Source organism: Scyliorhinus torazame, chromosome 11 (assembly GCF_047496885.1).
Source record: "Scyliorhinus torazame isolate Kashiwa2021f chromosome 11, sScyTor2.1, whole genome shotgun sequence".
In the NCBI taxonomy this organism is placed as follows: Eukaryota; Metazoa; Chordata; class Chondrichthyes; order Carcharhiniformes; family Scyliorhinidae; genus Scyliorhinus; species Scyliorhinus torazame.
Window position 1 is genome coordinate 186,020,571 of NC_092717.1, and position 17,040 is coordinate 186,037,610.

The 17,040-nt window shown below is 43.6% G+C and overlaps 1 protein-coding gene across 2 annotated transcripts in view; it reads left to right on the forward strand.

The window, feature by feature from the left end:
- tbrg4 (transforming growth factor beta regulator 4) overlaps positions 1 to 15,287 on the forward strand; it is a 53,474-nt gene extending 38,187 nt beyond the window's left edge. For both annotated transcript variants that reach the window (XM_072468156.1, XM_072468157.1), the window contains exons 9-11: positions 2,567 to 2,678; positions 13,444 to 13,558; positions 15,075 to 15,287. In XM_072468156.1, coding sequence (XP_072324257.1) covers positions 2,567 to 2,678; positions 13,444 to 13,558; positions 15,075 to 15,176 — 329 coding nt within the window. In that variant the 3' untranslated portion in view covers positions 15,177 to 15,287. The remainder of the gene's footprint in view (positions 1 to 2,566; positions 2,679 to 13,443; positions 13,559 to 15,074) is intronic.
- Positions 15,288 to 17,040: the final 1,753 nt, after the last annotated feature.

The window sequence follows — 17,040 nt, forward strand, 5'->3', positions numbered from 1 at the left end:
GCCATATTGTTGGAGAGGACAGTGTGAAACAGACTGGTAAGCTCGAGGAAATACTTGTTAGGAAGGAAGATGTGTTGGGCATTTTGAAAAACTTGAGGATAGACAAGTCCCCCGGGCCTGACGGGACATATCCAAGGATTCTATGGGAAGCAAGAGATGAAATTGCAGAGCCGTTGGCAATTATCTTTTCGTCCTCACTGTCAACAGGGGTGGTACCAGGGGATTGGAGAGTGGCGAATGTCGTGCCCCTGTTCAAAAAAGGAACTAGGGATAACCCTGGGAATTATAGGCCAGTTAGTCTTACTTCGGTGGTAGGCAAAGTAATGGAAAGGGTACTGAAGGATAGGATTTCTGAGCATCTGGAAATACACTGCTTGATTAGGGATAGTCAGCACGGATTTGTGAGGGGTAGGTCTTGCCTTACAAGTCTTATTGAATTCTTTGAGGAGGTGACCAAGCATGTGGATGAAGGTAAAGCAGTGGATGTAGTGTACATGGATTTTAGTAAGGCATTTGATAAAGTTCCCCATGGTAGGCTTATGCAGAAAGTAAGGAGGCATGGGATAGTGGGAAATTTTGCCAGTTGGATAACGAACTGGCTAACCGATAGAAGTCAGAGAGTGGTGGTGGATGGCAAATATTCAGCCTGGATCCCAGTTACCAGTGGCGTACCGCAGGGATCAGTTATGGGTCCTCTGCTGTTTGTGATTTTCATTAATGACTTGGATGAGGGAGTTGAAGGGTGGGTCAGTAAATTTGCAGACGATACGAAGATTGGTGGAGTTGTGGATAGTAAGGAGGGCTGTTGTCGGCTGCAAAGAGACATAGATAGGATGCAGAGCTGGGCTGAGAAGTGGCAGATGGAGTTTAACCCTGAAAAGTGTGAGGTTGTCCATTTTGGAAGGACAAATATGAATACGGAATACAGGGTCAACGGTAGAGTTCTTGGCAATGTGGAGAAGCAGAGAGATCTTGGGGTCTATGTTCATACATCTTTGAAAGTTGCCATTCAAGTGGATAGAGTTGTGAAGAAGGCCTATGGTGTGCTCGCGTTCATTAACAGAGGGATTGAATTTAAGAGCCGTGAGGTGATGATGCAGCTGTACAAAACTTTGGTAAGGCCACATTTGGAGTACTGTGTACAGTTCTGGTCGCCTCATTTAAGGAAGGATGTGGAAGCTTTGGAAAAGGTGCAAAGGAGATTTACCAGGATGTTGCCTGGAATGGAGAGTAGGTCTTACGAGGAAAGGTTGAGGGTGCTAGGCCTTTTCTCATTAGAACGGAGAAGGATGAGGGGCGACTTGATAGAGGTTTATAAGATGATCAGGGGAATAGATAGAGTAGACAGTCAGAGACTTTTTCCCCGGGTGGAACAAACCATTACAAGGGGACATAAATTTAAGGTGAAAGGTGGAAGATATAGGAGGGATATCAGAGGTAGGTTCTTTACCCAGAGAGTAGTGGGGGCATGGAATGCACTGCCTGTGGAAGTAGTTGAGTCGGAAACATTAGGGACCTTCAAGCAGCTATTGGATAGGTACATGGATTACGGTAAAATTATATAGTGTAGATTTATTTGTTCTTAATGGCAGCACGGTAGCATTGTGGATAGCACAATTGCTTCACAGCTCCAGGGTCCCACGTTCGATTCCGGCTTGGGTAACTGTCTGTGCGGAGTCTGCACGTCCTCCCCGTGTCTGCGTGGGTTTCCTCCGGGTGCTCCGGTTTCCTCCCACAGTCCAAAGATGTGCGGGTTAGGTGAATTGGCCAATGATAAATTGCCCTTAATGTCCAAATTGCCCTTGGTGTTGGGTGGAGGTGTTGAGTTTGGGTAGGGTGCTCTTTCCAAGTGCCGGTGCAGACTCAAAGGGCCGAATGGCCTCCTTCTGCACTGTAAATTCAATGATAATCTATGATTAATCTAGGACAAAGGTTTGGCACAACATCGTGGGCCGAAGGGCTTGTTCTGTGCTGTATTTTCTATGTTCTATTATAAGTCTCACAACACCAAGTTAAAGTCCAACAGGTTTATTTGAATTCACAAGCTTTCGGAGCGCTGCTCCTTCATCTGATGAAGCTGTGAGACTTCTTACTGTGCTCACCCCAGTCCAATGGCGGCATCTCCATGTCTGTGACATTAGAAATCCCATGACAAGCTATTTAAGGAAGTGCAGAGTTCTCCCAATTAATTGACCAACATTATCTCTTAATCGGTATTAAAATAGCTGCTCATTTATTGCTGTTTGTGCAATGTTACTGGTGCAAAATGGCTGCTGCATTTGTTTTCAGAACAACAGCTGTTCCTTATTGGCCGTTTCAACATGATACGGTACTATTCTCTCAAATAACCTGACTGAACATGGCTAACACAGGTGATCATCAATATTAAATCATTAACAACTTTAATAGTTGTTTTCTTTCTTCACAGTGGCTTGTCTTATCTCGGCTTGGCCGAGACAGGGAACTCCTGACTTCAAGTGTGGGTTGTGACGTGCTTGTGCTCCGTGGCACTGCAATTAGAACGCTATCGATGGTGGATAGTTACTGTTTCCTTCTTTGTGTGCAGATGGAGAAATTTTGATTGATTCTGAGAATAGGCCTCTTGCTGTGCACGAATACACAGCTTCGCACATACCTCAGCCAGAAGGGACAAAGTCCCTGCCCTTTGGAGCCAAGAGGTAAGGAGTGAATGTACATTTGATAGAAATTATTGACGATGGAAATGGTCCATTTTATATTGAGTGGAATTTTAGTAATGTTTAATCTTTAATATTGTCACAAGTAGGCTTACATTAACACAGCAATGAAGTTACTGTGAAAATCCCCTAGTCGCCACCAAGACTACACTAAATGTAAATGCAAGAACTGTGTATATTCCTAGTTAGCATGGTGTTATAGAATGTTACAGTAAGCATTTCCCTATTTAATTATTTTATTACGATACTGGACCAGATCCCAACAGTTGCTAGGATACTGGACAGAAACCTGAATATTTAATTTAATTTGTAACTGTGAGGAAAGGATACAGGGTGAACAGCCAGCTGTCGTGGTGCACATAGGCACTAACGATATAGGTAAAAAACGGGACGAGGTCCTACAAGCTGAATTCAGGGAGTTAGGAGTTAAACTAAAAAGTCAGACCTCAAAGGTAGTAATCTCAGGATTGTTACCAGTGCCACGAGCTAGTCCGAGTAGGAATGTCAGGATAAAAAGGATGAATGCATGGCTCGAGAGATGGTGCACGAGGGAGGGAATCAAATTCCTGGGGCATTGGAACCAGTTCTGGGGGAGGTGGGACCAGTACAAACCGGTCTGCACCTGGGCAGGACTGGAACCAATATCCTAGGGGGGTGTTTGCTAGAGCTGTTGGGGAGAGTTTAAACTAATGTGGCAGGGGGATGGGAACCGAAGCAGGAAGTTGGAAGGTAGTAAAACAGGGACAGAAACAAAAGGCAGTAAGGGGGAAAGTGTAAGGCAGAGAAGCCATCGTCAAAAATCAAAAAGGGCGACAGTACAAGGTACAGTGACTGAGAGGAGCTCAGTGAATAGGACCAGGAATACTAAAAGGAATAAAACGGGAAGTGAAAACATTAATGGTAAGCAACGCGGCAGGTTGTTACATGAAGATATTGGTTCAACGACAAGGAAAATTAGGAGAAAGGTTAAGAGGAAATATAACTTAGGAGAGGTTACTGATAGAGGTGTTAAGATTCAGAACAGACGTAAAAAAGCCAACATAAGTGTACTTTACCTGAATGCTCGTAGTATTCGGAATAAGGTAAATGAGTTGATGGCGCAAATCATCGTGAATGACTATGATTTAGTGGCCATTACTGAAACATGGTTAAAGGATGGTCACGACTGGGAGTTAAATATCCAAGGGTATCAAACTATTCGGAAGGACAGAGTGGATGGTAAGGGAGGTGGTGTAGCTCTGTTATTTAAGGATGACATCCGGGCAACAGTAAGGGATGACATCGGTGCTATGGAGAATAAGGTTGAATCCATTTGGGTGGAAATCAGGAATAGTAAGGTGAAAAAGTCACTGATAGGAGTAGGCTATAGGCCACCAAATAATAACATTATGGTGGGGCAGGCAATAAACAAAGAAATAACTGATGCATGTAGAAATGGTACAGCAGTTATCATGGGGGATTTTAATCTACATGTTGATTGGTTTAACCAGGTCGGTCAAGGCAGCCTTGAGGAGGAGTTTATAGAATGTATCCGCGATAGTTTCCTAGAACAGTATGTAATGGAACCTACGAGGGAACAAGCAGTCCTAGATCTGGTCCTGTGTAATGAGACAGGATTGATTCAGGATCTCATAGTTAGGGATCCTCTCGGAAGGAGCGATCACAATATGGTGGAATTTAAAATACAGATGGAGGGTGAGAAGGTAAAATCAAGCACTAGTATTTTGTGCTTAAACAAAGGAGATTACAATGGGATGAGAGAAAAACTAGCTAAGGTAGACTGGGAGCAAAGACTTTATGGTGAAACAGTGGAGAACCTTCCAAGCGATTTTTCACAGTGCTCAGCAAAGGTTTATACCAACAAAAAGGAAGGACGGTAGAAAGAGGGAAAATCGACCGTGGATATCTAAGGAAATAAGGGAGAGTATCAAATTGAAGGAAAAAGCATACAAAGTAGCAAAGATTAGTGGGAGACTAGAGGACTGGGAAATCTTTAGGGGGCAACAGAAAGCTACTAAAAAAGCTATAAAGAAGAGTAAAATAGGTTATGAGAGTAAACTTGCTCAGAATATAAAAACAGACAGTAAAAGTTTCTACAAATATATAAAACAAAAAAGAGTGGCTAAGGTAAATCTTGGTACTTTAGAGGATGAGAAGGGAGATTTAATAATGGGGGATGAGGAAATGGCTGAGGAACTGGACAGGTTTATTGGGTCGGTCTTCACAGTGGAAGACACAAATAACATGCCAGTGACTGATGGAAATGAGGCTATGACAGGTGAGGACCTTGAGAGGATTTTTATCACTAAGGAGGTAGTGATGGGCAAGCTAATGGGGCTAAAGGTAGACAAGTCTCCTGGCCCTGATGGAATGCATCCCAGAGTGCTAAAAGAGATGGCTAGGGAAATTGCAAATGCACTAATGATAATTTACCAAAATTCACTAGACTCTGGGGTGGTCCCGGTGGATTGGAAATTAGCAAACGTGACACCACTGTTTGACACATTGCTTAAACATCCATGTCTTAAAGGTACCCTCACATGACACCATCAAGGAAAAAATAGTGAGGCATCTGGATGGAAATTGTCCGATTGGGCTGACGCAGCATGGGTTCATAAAGGGAATTAGTGGAATTTTTTGAGGACATTACCAGTGAGGTAGATAACGGGGAGCCAATGGATGTGGTATATCTGGATTTCCAGAAAGCCTTTGACAAGGTGCCACACAAAAGGTTGCTGCATAAGATAAAGATGCACGGCATTAAGGGTAAAGTAGTAACATGGATAGAGGATTGGTTAATTAATAGGAAGCAAAGAGTGGGGATTAATGGGTGTTTCTCTGGTTGGCAATCAGTAACTAGTGGTGTCCCTCAGGGGTCAGTGTTGTGCCCACAATTGTTCACAATTTACATAGATGATTTGGAGTTGGGGACCAAGGAAATGTATCCAAGTTTGCAGATGACACTAAAATGAGTGGTAAAGCAAAAAGTGCAGAGGATACCGGAAGTCTGCAGAGGGATTTGGATAGGCTAAGTGAATGGGCTATGGTCTGGCAGATGGAATACAATGTTGACAAATGTGAGGTTATCCATTTTGGTAGGAATAACAGCAAAAGGGATTATTATTTAAATGATAAAATATTAAAACATGCTGCTGTGCAGAGAGACCTGGGTGTGCTAGTGCATGAGTCGCAAAAAGCTGGTTTACAGGTGCAACAGGTGATTAAGAAGGCAAATGGAATTTTGTCCTTCATTGCTAGCGGGATGGGGTTTAAGACTAGGGAGGTTATGCTGCAGTTGTATAAGGTGTTAGTGAGGCCACACCTGGAGTATTGTGTTCAGTTTTGGTCTCCTTACTTGAGAAAGGACGTACTGGTACTGGAGGGTGTGCAGAGGAGATTCACTGGGTTAATCCCAGAGCTGAAGGGGTTGGATTACGAGGAGAGGTTGAGTAGACTGGGACTGTACTCATTGGAATTTTGAAGGATGAGGTGGGATCTTATAGAAACATAAAATTATGAAGGGAATAGGTAGGATAGAAGCGGGCAGGTTGTTTCCACTGGTGGGTGAAAGCAGAACTAGGGGGCATAGCCTCAAAATAAGGGGAAGTAGATTTAGGACTGAGTTTAGGAGGAACTTCTTCACCCAAAGGGTTGTGAATCTATGGAAGTGCCCAGTGAAGCAGTAGAAGCTCCTTCATTAAATATTTTTAAGATAAAGATAGATAGTTTTTTGAAGAATAAAGGGATTAAGGGTTATGGTGTTCGGGCCGGAAAGTGGAGCTGAGTCCACAAAAGATCAGCCATGATCTCATTGAATGGTGGAGCAGGCTCGAGGGGCCAGATGGCCTACTCCTGCTTCTAGTTCTTATGATACTTCACTCCAGGAGTGAAGGGATGTGGTGCATTAAAACATATATTAAAATTTTATTGTAAGCACAGTATCATAAAAGAAAATAGCTTACAATTACCAGTTAAACAATGCTGAGCAATGAAATTAAATCTTTTAACTCCTAACTGTTATCTTTTAATCTCCACTCAAGCAAAACCCACCTCAGGTCAACATCCACTTCTAAATACGGTTAGCAAACACAGGGTCACGTGAATAGAGTTCCTTTTAAAAGACTGATTGGAGAGAGAGAGAAACCTGGTCAGGAAAATGCCTGTAGCCTCTTGTCTGGGTCAGTCTACTGTTCAACCTGTCAGCCTTTTAGTTGGTGTTCTGTTCACAGGCCAAATCTGAACTGTTTTGAGAGAAGTTGCTGGTCTGTTCACAGACAGAGCTTTAACTGAACTCAAAACTGTAAACTTAACACCTGACTTCTTCAACCCCTTGCTCCTCCCATTAACTACATCATCTTACTAAGACTCTATGCAATGCCTCTAATTATCTCCAGGGAACCTTCTTTATATAAACAAAATTCCATTAGTCCAACTTCAGGTAAACAATATACATGGTTGGAATGAATTATGATTTCATTTTTTATGATGCTTTAACACCTCTGTAGCCAAAGCGTCTGCTGGTCTTGTAAATCAGGATTTTTAAAACATTACCGCAGCAGTCACATACTGAAGTATTAACCCTTACTGCACCAAATACACATAATATAATATATCTGAAATCCCTATGTTCATCACAATATGTATGGATGTCTTTAGCAAGTATAAGCATGAGCAAGTGACGTCATCAGTAGCATGGGCATGAACGGGTTTCAGTATTTGCCATGAGGAACTTGTGTATAGTTGTGTATAACTGCTGCTAGTTTCTGAATCCATGCTGTACTGTTATTTCAATATTATAAAAAGATTGAACTTTCACAATGCTTTCAAGTACCTACTATGTGGTCAAGGTCCCACATCTTTTTGGCGACAAGGATTAAAGAGGACAAGAAAAATTCAAGGTGCAGCATGGCAATACGAACATGTACAGTGAATAGCTAGTTTGTATGTGAACGGCGGTGGAAAGCTCTAACCAGCGGTGTTTTCATGAGTTTATTGACAAAAAAACAAGTCGGTGGCCATGGCTATGTTCGGGACTAAAAAACAAATCAGTGGCCATGGCTAAGTTCAGGACTATCAGTGAGTTTGTGGAGGGCACGAGGACTGGAATGAATATGTGGAAGTTAGGACACTTTATCCTGGTGAATGGAACTACAGATGTGGCTAAACAACACTCAATTCTCCTGAATGTTTGTGTGGGGCAAAGGCTTACAAGCTAATGAGGAATTTAGCAACATCACGGAAACCAGGGGATACTTCATTTGCAGAGTTAGTTGCATCATTCGGAATTACAAAACCCTCAGTGATTTCCAACATAGTCATTTTCATAAGGCAGGACAGTCAGTTTGTGGCTGAATTGCATCAACTCTTTGAGCATTGAGAGTTTGGGGCAGTATTAGAGGTCATGCTCTGGGACAGATTAGTCTGTGGCATTAATGAAGATAACATGCAGCACTGCTTGTTAGGAGAAGCCACATTGACCTTCAAGAAGGCTCTGGAAGTTTCTCAGGGCATGGAAATGGCTGACAACAATGCAAAAGATATTCCGAAAGTCAATGGTGAGGCATCATGTAAGAAAAAAACCAGCAAATAAAAATGCAAAAGCCGTGGAATGCTTCCCGTGCAGAGGCACACACGATGCAAATCATTGTAAATTCATGGACGATATCTGTCACAATTGCAACAAAAAGGGACATTTGGCTAAAAGGGGCGAAGCGCTAAGACCAAGTCAAAGGCTGGATAGGGAAATTCAAAGAATCCGCAGTCTGCCATGCATCACCTAGAAAGCTCATAGCATGAAGAGGAGTCCTCCTACAACATGTTTAAAATGAGTGAGGTGTGTGTGGAACTACCTATGCTAAAGTGGAGGTCGATGGACAGAAAAGTAAGATGGAGGTGGATACAGGGGCCTCTGCATCTGTCATCAGTGAGGAGCCTTGGGAAGATTTAGTGCTCTAAGCAGGTGCTAGCCCCTCCTCAGGCAGCGATCAACCTTTGGAGGCACACTGGCAATATTATACCATTGCTTGGAACATTTAGAGAAAGATATTGCATATCACAGCCAAGAAACAAGAGCATGTCTCCTGGTAGTAAAGGGGCCTAGTTTACTCGGGGGTGATTGGCTCAAGAAAATGCAACTGAACTCGCTTGTGATAAAGCACACAAAAGTGACAGGGATGTCTTTCAGAAATATTCTGAGGGTTTCAAAGACTAATTGGGTACATTGCTTTGCACTACAGTTAAATTGTTCGTACATCCCAGGCTACTCCTCGCTTTTTCAAGCCCAGGACAGTGCCCTACGCCATGAAAGCCAAAGTGGAGAAGGAGTTGGAGTGGCTGCAGAGGCTGGGAATCATTGAGCCCATTTAGTTTTCACGTTTGGGAACTCCAATTGTACTGGTTCTTAAAAGTGATGGTATTGTGTGCATATGTGAGGATTACAAACTTACCGTTAATCGGGTTTCCACGCTGGACACTTACCTGTTGCCAAGTGTAGAGAATCCAGTTTGAACCCTTGCAGGGGGCAAGTCTTTTTCAAAACTTGACACGAGTAAACCATACCAGCAGCTTTTGTTAGAGGAGGACTCAAAACAGTAGATCACAATCAACACCCACAGGACGTTTGTTCCAATATAACTGTCAGGATTTGGGGCTATCTTCCAGTCTGGAGACTTTTCAAAGAACAATGGACAACCTGTTGCAGCGGATTCCCCATGTGGCAATTTATTTGGATGCTATCCTGATCACAGGGAAAACGGAGGAGGAACAAATCAACAACCTAAATCAAATGTTAAAGAGATTTTCAGAGACAGGTCTGCATCTGTAGCCTATTAAGTACATCTTCCAGGCACAGAGTATAGATTATTTGGGTCATAGATTCACATTGCAGGGTCTGTCCCCTGTGGAGGAAAAAGTTCCACGCTATCAGACCATTTCTTGGCTTGGTGAACTACTGGGGGAAGATTCTGCCAGACCTTTCAACAGTGTTAGCACCACTGTGTCCGATGTTTCACCAAGAGACCAAATGGAAGGCGGGTCTACACAAGAGAAAACTTTCAAGGATGTAAGGATGTTGCTACAATCAACTAATCTGCTGGTTCATTGTGATCAGGATAAAGAGCTCATTCTGTGATGTGACACCTCGCCTTATGGAGTCAGGACAGTACTCTCTCTCATGTGATGGAGGACGGGTCAGAAAACCTCATTGGATATGCATCACACACTGACCTCAGAGGACACGGGATATTTGCAGCTAGACAAGGAAAGTCTTGCCATCGTTCTCTCCGTGAAATGGTTTCATCAGTACCTTTATGGGTGTTCATTCACCTTATGTGTAGACTACAAGCCGTAATCTCGGCGAGATTACAGCGCTGGGCTCTCACATTGTTAGCCGACCAGTACAACATTGTGTACAGGGCAGTGAGGGACAATGTAAACGCACTAAGTTGTCTTCCTTTACCGGATGTGCCGACCAAGACAGTTTTTCCTCCGGAGACCTTTGCCTTGCTTTCAAAATCTTTTGTAACTGCCAAACCGATGAAACAATGGACAGCCCGGGATCCATTCCTGGCCTGGGTGAGAAGATTCCTTATGCTAGGATGGCCTCCTGTTATAGAGAGAGAGATGAACTGAGACCATTTGTAAAACACAAAGATGAGCTGAGTGCTTAGGATGGTTGCATTCTTTGGGGATCTAGAATGGTCATTTCACCTCCTGGTTGTTCACAAGTCGTGGATGAAGCTCATCCAGGTACCTCCCGAATTAAAGGTTCAGCAAGGACGTATGTTTGGTGGCTTAATATGGATCAGGACTTGGAGAACAAGGCAAAATCCTGATCTGTATCAGATAAACCACAAGATGTCACCACATGCACCACACTATCCTTTGAAGTGACCTGACCATCTCTGGTCAAGACTTCCTGTGGACTTTTATGGTCATAACGTTTTTAGTCAACATGTATGCGCATTCTAAGTGTTTAGAAATACACATCATGAGCAACATTACAGCTCCCATTACAATAGAGAAGCTACGCCAAGTTTTTGCAACTCATGGTTTACCAGATCTTCTTGTTTCTTATAAGGGACAAAGTTACGAGTGATTTGTCCCAAGAGTTTATGCAAAGAAATGGAATACGCCAACTGAGCACTGAACCTTTTCATCCAGCGTTGGATGGTTTAGCAGAGCAAGCTGTACAGAAACTGAAAGAATGATTGAAGAGAATGACTGGTGGTACTTTGGGAACTAAGCTCTCACGGTTCTTGTTTCAGTGCCATATTGTGCCACAAACACCAACAGGACTCTCTCTGGCTGAGATGCTGTTGGGTAGGAAGTCAGAGTCTCACTTGGATCTGCTACATCCAGATGTCAAAGTGAGAGTGGGAAGGAGACAGGAAAAGCAGAAGGAGGACCTGACTACCGTGCTAAAGAGAGGCATTTCAATCCAAATTACTGTGTCCCAAGTAAAGAATTTTTGCTGTAACCAACGATGGCTGCCTGGAGTTATTCTGAACCAAAGTGGGCCAGTATCTGTAGTCGTAGAACTAACTAATGGCAGTCATTTGCAGACACAAAGATCACATTCATCTACGCCACGACTCTGAGACACCTAAGTTTCAGGATTGCACTGCAGAAGGAAATGCTGCTGTGGAAATTCAACAGGAAGTTGGTCCTGTTGTTCAGGGCATTCAGTGGACTCTACTCCAAGAGAGGATGTGGGACATTCAATCACAAACACCCAATCTTGGGCCATCACGGTAGCATTGTGGATAGCACAATTGCTTCACAGCTCCAGGGTCCCAGGTTCGATTCCGGCTTGGGTCACTGTCTGTGCGGAGTCTGCACATCCTCCCCGTGTGTGCGTGGGTTTCCTCCGGGTGCTCCGGTTTCCTCCCACAGTCCAAAGATGTGCAGGTTAGGTGGATTGGTCATGAAAAATTGCATTTAGTGTCCAAAATTGCCCTTAGTGTTGGGTGGGGTTACTGGGTTATGGGGATAGGGTGGAGCTGTTGACCTTGGGTCGTGTGCTCTTTCCAAGAGCCGGTGCAGACTCGATGGGCCGAATGGCCTCCTTCTGTACTGTAAATTCTATGAAATCTACTCATGCGGCCACAAGTCCAGCGCAGCTGACCCAAATTTCATCAGAGTCCACTGAGTCACCTATGGTTCTTTGTAGATCACAGCGGCGTTGCAAAGTTCCTGAAAGACTGACATATAGTTGAGACATGAGTGTCATGTTTCTTTCCTTAAAGTGGATTGAAATTTAGCGGTGGGGGAGGGGTGTGTGGAAACTGTTATGGTAAGCATCTTCCTACTTGATTATATGTATGGGTATCTTTAGCATGTGTGAGCATGCGCGAGTGACACCATTGGTTGCACAGGTTTCAGTATTTGCCACAAGGAGTTTGTGTATAGTTGTGTATAACTACTGCTAGTTTCTGAATTCATGCTGTACTGTTTCAATATTTTTTATAAGTAGAGAAGATTGAACTTTCACAATACCACACACAGGAACTCAATAAAACTGCCTTTAATATAGTACTTTACAGAGATTGAACCCTTCAGTAACCTGTGGCGTATTCAGTAATACTCCGGCAAAATGTGCAAGAAAATAAGACTTTTCTGTATCGCGTACCATCCAGTTTGCTTGATCGACACTTCACCTGGTAGTCTAAATTCCTATCTTTCCTCTTTAATAAACAAGCTAAGACAATCAGTATTCAGGCAGAGACGGAGAGGGGTCTTTGCTGTTTTTTTTCAATATTTGTAGGTGGTTCGGATTTGAACATGGGAACCTAACGTTGAAATTTGGTGCCGATACAAAAGTAGGAGGTTTAAGCCATCAATGAGGAGGGCCGTAAACAATCTCAGTGGTGTGTAAAGAGGTTAACATACAAACTGATGTGCAACAGCTCAAGGGATATGTTCTGGGGGGGCATCAATGGTGCCAAGGTGGAGATGGTTGACAGCTTAAAACTCCTAGGTGTGCACATCACCAACAGTCCTGGTCCACCCACGTCAATGCTACAGTCAAGAAAGCACAACAACTCCTATACTTCCTTAGAAAACTCAGGAAATTCGGCATGTCCACATTGACTCTTATCAATTTTTACGGATGCACAATAGAAAGCATCCTATCTGGCTGCATCGCAGCTTGGTATGGCAACTGCTCGGCCCAAGACCGTAAGAAATGACAGAGTTTTGAGCATAGCTCAGTCCATCACACAAACCCGCCTCCCATCCATTGACTCTGTCTACACCTCCCGCTGCCTTGGGAAATCAGGCAGCATATTCAAAGACCCCTCCCACCCGGGTTATTCTCTCTTCCAACCTCTTCCATCGGGCAGGAGATACAAACGTCTGAGAATATCCACTAACAGATTCAAAAACAGCTTCATCCCCGCTGTTACAAACTCCTAAATGACCCTCTTAGGGACTGAACTGATCTCTGTACACATCTTCTCTACTGTTGTAGCACTATACTCTGTATGCTTCACCCAATATCTATGTCTATGTATTCACATTGTGTATTTATCATATGTCCTATGTTTTTCATGTATGGAACAATTTGTCTGGACTGTACGCAGAACAATACTTTTCACTTTACCTCGATACATGTGACAATGGATCTAATAAATCTAAATCTAAGAATTTTGCATTCTCTGCTGTTCTCTTAGAGTTTTCTTTATATTGTTGCCTTTGTCCCTTCTTAGTTTTGATTTGATTCTCAATTTGAATTCTTTTAACTTCACAGGTTGGCATTTGTGGCTCGGGAATTCCCAAACTACACCTCACGGAGCCGGGACCTACTGGGACGCTTCGCTATGGCTCGTCGGCATTTGCAAGCCGCTGGATTCTTGATCGTGGATGTAAGCCTCCAACTGTTTTTGAGAAGTGGCAGGGCTCAATCTTTCTCTAAGTCCAGAAGTGTGTTGCGGCTATCCACTGCCATGACCAACAAGATGTAGCACGTATATCCCAACTTGCGAGAGAGGTCCAAATCTGCATAAAAGCTGCCTCACACCGCTAAGGACCCGGGTTCCATCCCAGCCCTGGGTCACTGTCTGCATGGAGTCTGCACATTCTCCCCATATGCAGGTGGATCTCACCCCAAGACCCTAAGATATGCAGGGTAGGTGGATTGGCCATGCTAAATTGCCCCTTAATTGGAAAAGAAAGAATTGGGTACTCTAAATTTATAAAATGTTTTTTAAAAATACTTTTAAAGTCCTGTGAGACTCTTAATCACAGCTCCAGTTTTGCAAGGACAATGCACAGAATTGCACTAAAACAATATAATGGGTCAGTCGGCATGTATGGAGAGTGCCATACAGATCAATGTTTTGGGATCATCCCTTTATCTGCACTGGAGAAGTCAATTACATTTAAGAAGAATCAAAACAAAACTCGAGCAGCAGTTACTGTATTTCTTTGCAACACCACAGACCCTTTGGCTTTGATACTGCCTTTAATAACTTCACACCTTAACTATAACTTCCTTCTTTAATAACGTGGGATGGTATGGTGGCAACGATATTTGGGTTGCAGAACCCCCCCCCCCCCCCCCCCCCCCTCCCTCCAGCCATTATAATACTGTGCACTGTGCTGAAAGGTGAGTGTGGGTCCTTGGAATCCAATTTTGTCGGTGTCAATTTCCGTCATTGCATCTGCTATTCACATTTCTGTGTTTCTCTCATGCTTTTAATTTATTTTGTAAACTTGTTGCCTTCATCTTGTGCAGACAGCACTTAAGCCACTTAACTATTTTACTGCACTCTTTGCTCCAATGAATGCTTTATCTCTTCACTCTCAGCCCTTTGTTCACGCTCAGCCCTTTGTTCTGATTTTATTTAAGTGATGTTCATAGTCCTGATGATGGATTACAGTCAAGTTGTTTACTTGTCTGTTCTTTCCCCACATTCTGACTGATCTGCTGTGTTCTATAATTCTGTTTCTGTTTCAGGTTTCTGCCATTTAGTCACACTCGGCTGTACTTTTTCTAGTATGCAACAAACCTCCGGGTATCAGTTATTCTACATGTTAACCATCTAAAAAATGTATATCAAGACTGTAACTCATCACAGGGTATCAATTATTATGTGCATCAATAATCCAAACCCCACTATTAGATCTTGGCCTTTAACTCATCCCAGGCATCCATTATTCTACATGCAAACTGTTTGAACATGTCAAATAGATTCCAGCCTGTAGCTCATTTCTAGGTCCATTATTTGATACATAAAACACCTGATCCCCTCTATTAGATTCCAGCATAAGTTATGTATCTATAAATTATTTTATTTATGTGAAAAGTTTGACTGTTGAGAAAATAACCTTCTTTATTGACTGTTCTGCCCTCTTCCTTGGGATCTTTTCTCTCTGCAGGTTCCATACTATGATTGGCTGGAGTTGAAGTCAGAGTGGCAAAAGGTTGCATACTTAAAGGACAAGATGAGCAAAGCCATCGCTGAGGAAATGGCACAATGAAGTGCAGAGACCTGTCTCACTCCACCACAATGCTGTTCTTCCTGAGATAGGCTGAGAAGCCAGAATGTTCGCTCTGAAATCCATGTGACAAAATAAATGTCAGTGGAGTCAGTTCTTGGGAGAGATTTGTACTGTACCGAACATATTTTAAATGAAAAAGAACCAACTGATTCCACAGCTAACATATGGGAGGTGCAGGCATTTTGTTTGCCAGCTTTGCATATCATACTCAGTCCTATTTCGCCATTTGGAACCCTTTTTCTGCCAGCCACGCATCTTCCATATTTTAATCTACTTGCAAGGGAAGACGCTCCTTTTATGCAGGTCTGAGATAAACAATGGGGAGTGGAGTCCTTCACTGGCAACCTTCTGTCTTGCAAGACAATGGTTTGCACCATGGGGATCAACTCTGTGCTAGTTGTCTAGCCCAGCAGCCCCATCCCTTCACTAGTATAGTCGTGAGTATCCCCACCTGTGTCGTGGGAGGCCGACTCGGAACGAAAATCATATTGTAATATTTTGTAAGACCAACTCACTGAAGCTCAAGCATAGATTGCAGTAAGCATTTTTCTTTGTTTCAGCTTAAAGACCAAAAATTCTGAGCTATAATTCCCCCTTCCCTCCTCCCCAGCCACAACTTTTCCCCCACTTTCCTCTCCATTATTTTCACAAGGTGTATATGAGATTCAGCGAGAGCCTATGTTTGGGAGGGAAATAAATGTCAAGACTCCCTGACTGGCTGCCATTGAGTATGCTGAGGCATCAAGTGAGTCCAGAATCAGGCTGCTTGATGGTTGCTATCTGCCCCTGTTTAAATTGCTCAGTGACACATGAAAAATTACCTGCTCTGCATTAAGTGTGATGACCAATGTTTGTATTGGTACCCAGGAAGAATGATCGGAGGGGTAAAGAATTATGTATATAACTATAGATATACTCTTGGTACCCCGTCAGGATCACTTTCCCCATCTCTGCCCACTTCCTCGTTAGGTGAATGAATCCATAACATCGGAATTGATCAATACGTTATGCATGTTTTGCTTCTATTTTACTTTAATTGCAGAGAATTAATTGGGAGGCTTATTGGTGGAATCAATCTTGGATACATTTGAGCCTACTAATATGTGCTTCAGATGTCTGGACAATTATGGAAGGATTGGGAGAAACTGTTTCCATTGGCGGAAGGATTGAGAACCAGAGGTCACCGATTGATGGTGAATGGTAAAAGCACCAAAGATTATGAGGAAAACATTTGTTATGCAACGAGAGATTCAGATCTGGAGTGCACTGCCTCAGAGTTTGGTGCAGGCAGAATCATTTGTGACTTTCAAAAGCATGTTGGAGATTTATGGGACAAGTCAGAAAGTGGGACTAGCTGAGGTGTTTGCAGAGATCTGGCATTCACAAGGCGGGCAGAATTGCCCTCTTCTGTGCTGAAACAAAGCTCCCTTTCACAGTCCCTGTTGCTCATTCCCAATTCACGGGCGTCATTCTCCGACCCCCCGCCGGGTCGGAGAATGGCCGTTGGCCGCCGTGAATCCCGCCCCCGCCGAAGTCTCCGAAGGGAGAAAAGTCGGCGGGGCGTTAATGGCGCCGCTGCCGCGGAGAATGTCACGGGTCTGCACAAGGCAGCCGATTTTCGGCCTGCCGATATTCTCCCATCCGGATGGGCCAAAGCCCCGTCGACGTGATGACCGTTCACGTCGACGTCAATCAAACCTCCTTTTCATCGGCGTGACCCGGTGCTCCAGGCTCACGCCGACCAGCGAGGAGGTGAGTGACGGCCTGGGGGGTTGGCTCTGGGCAGGAAATGGCGTGGCCGCAGACTGATTACGTGAGGAGAGGGGTGTCTCGGCTTGTGTGT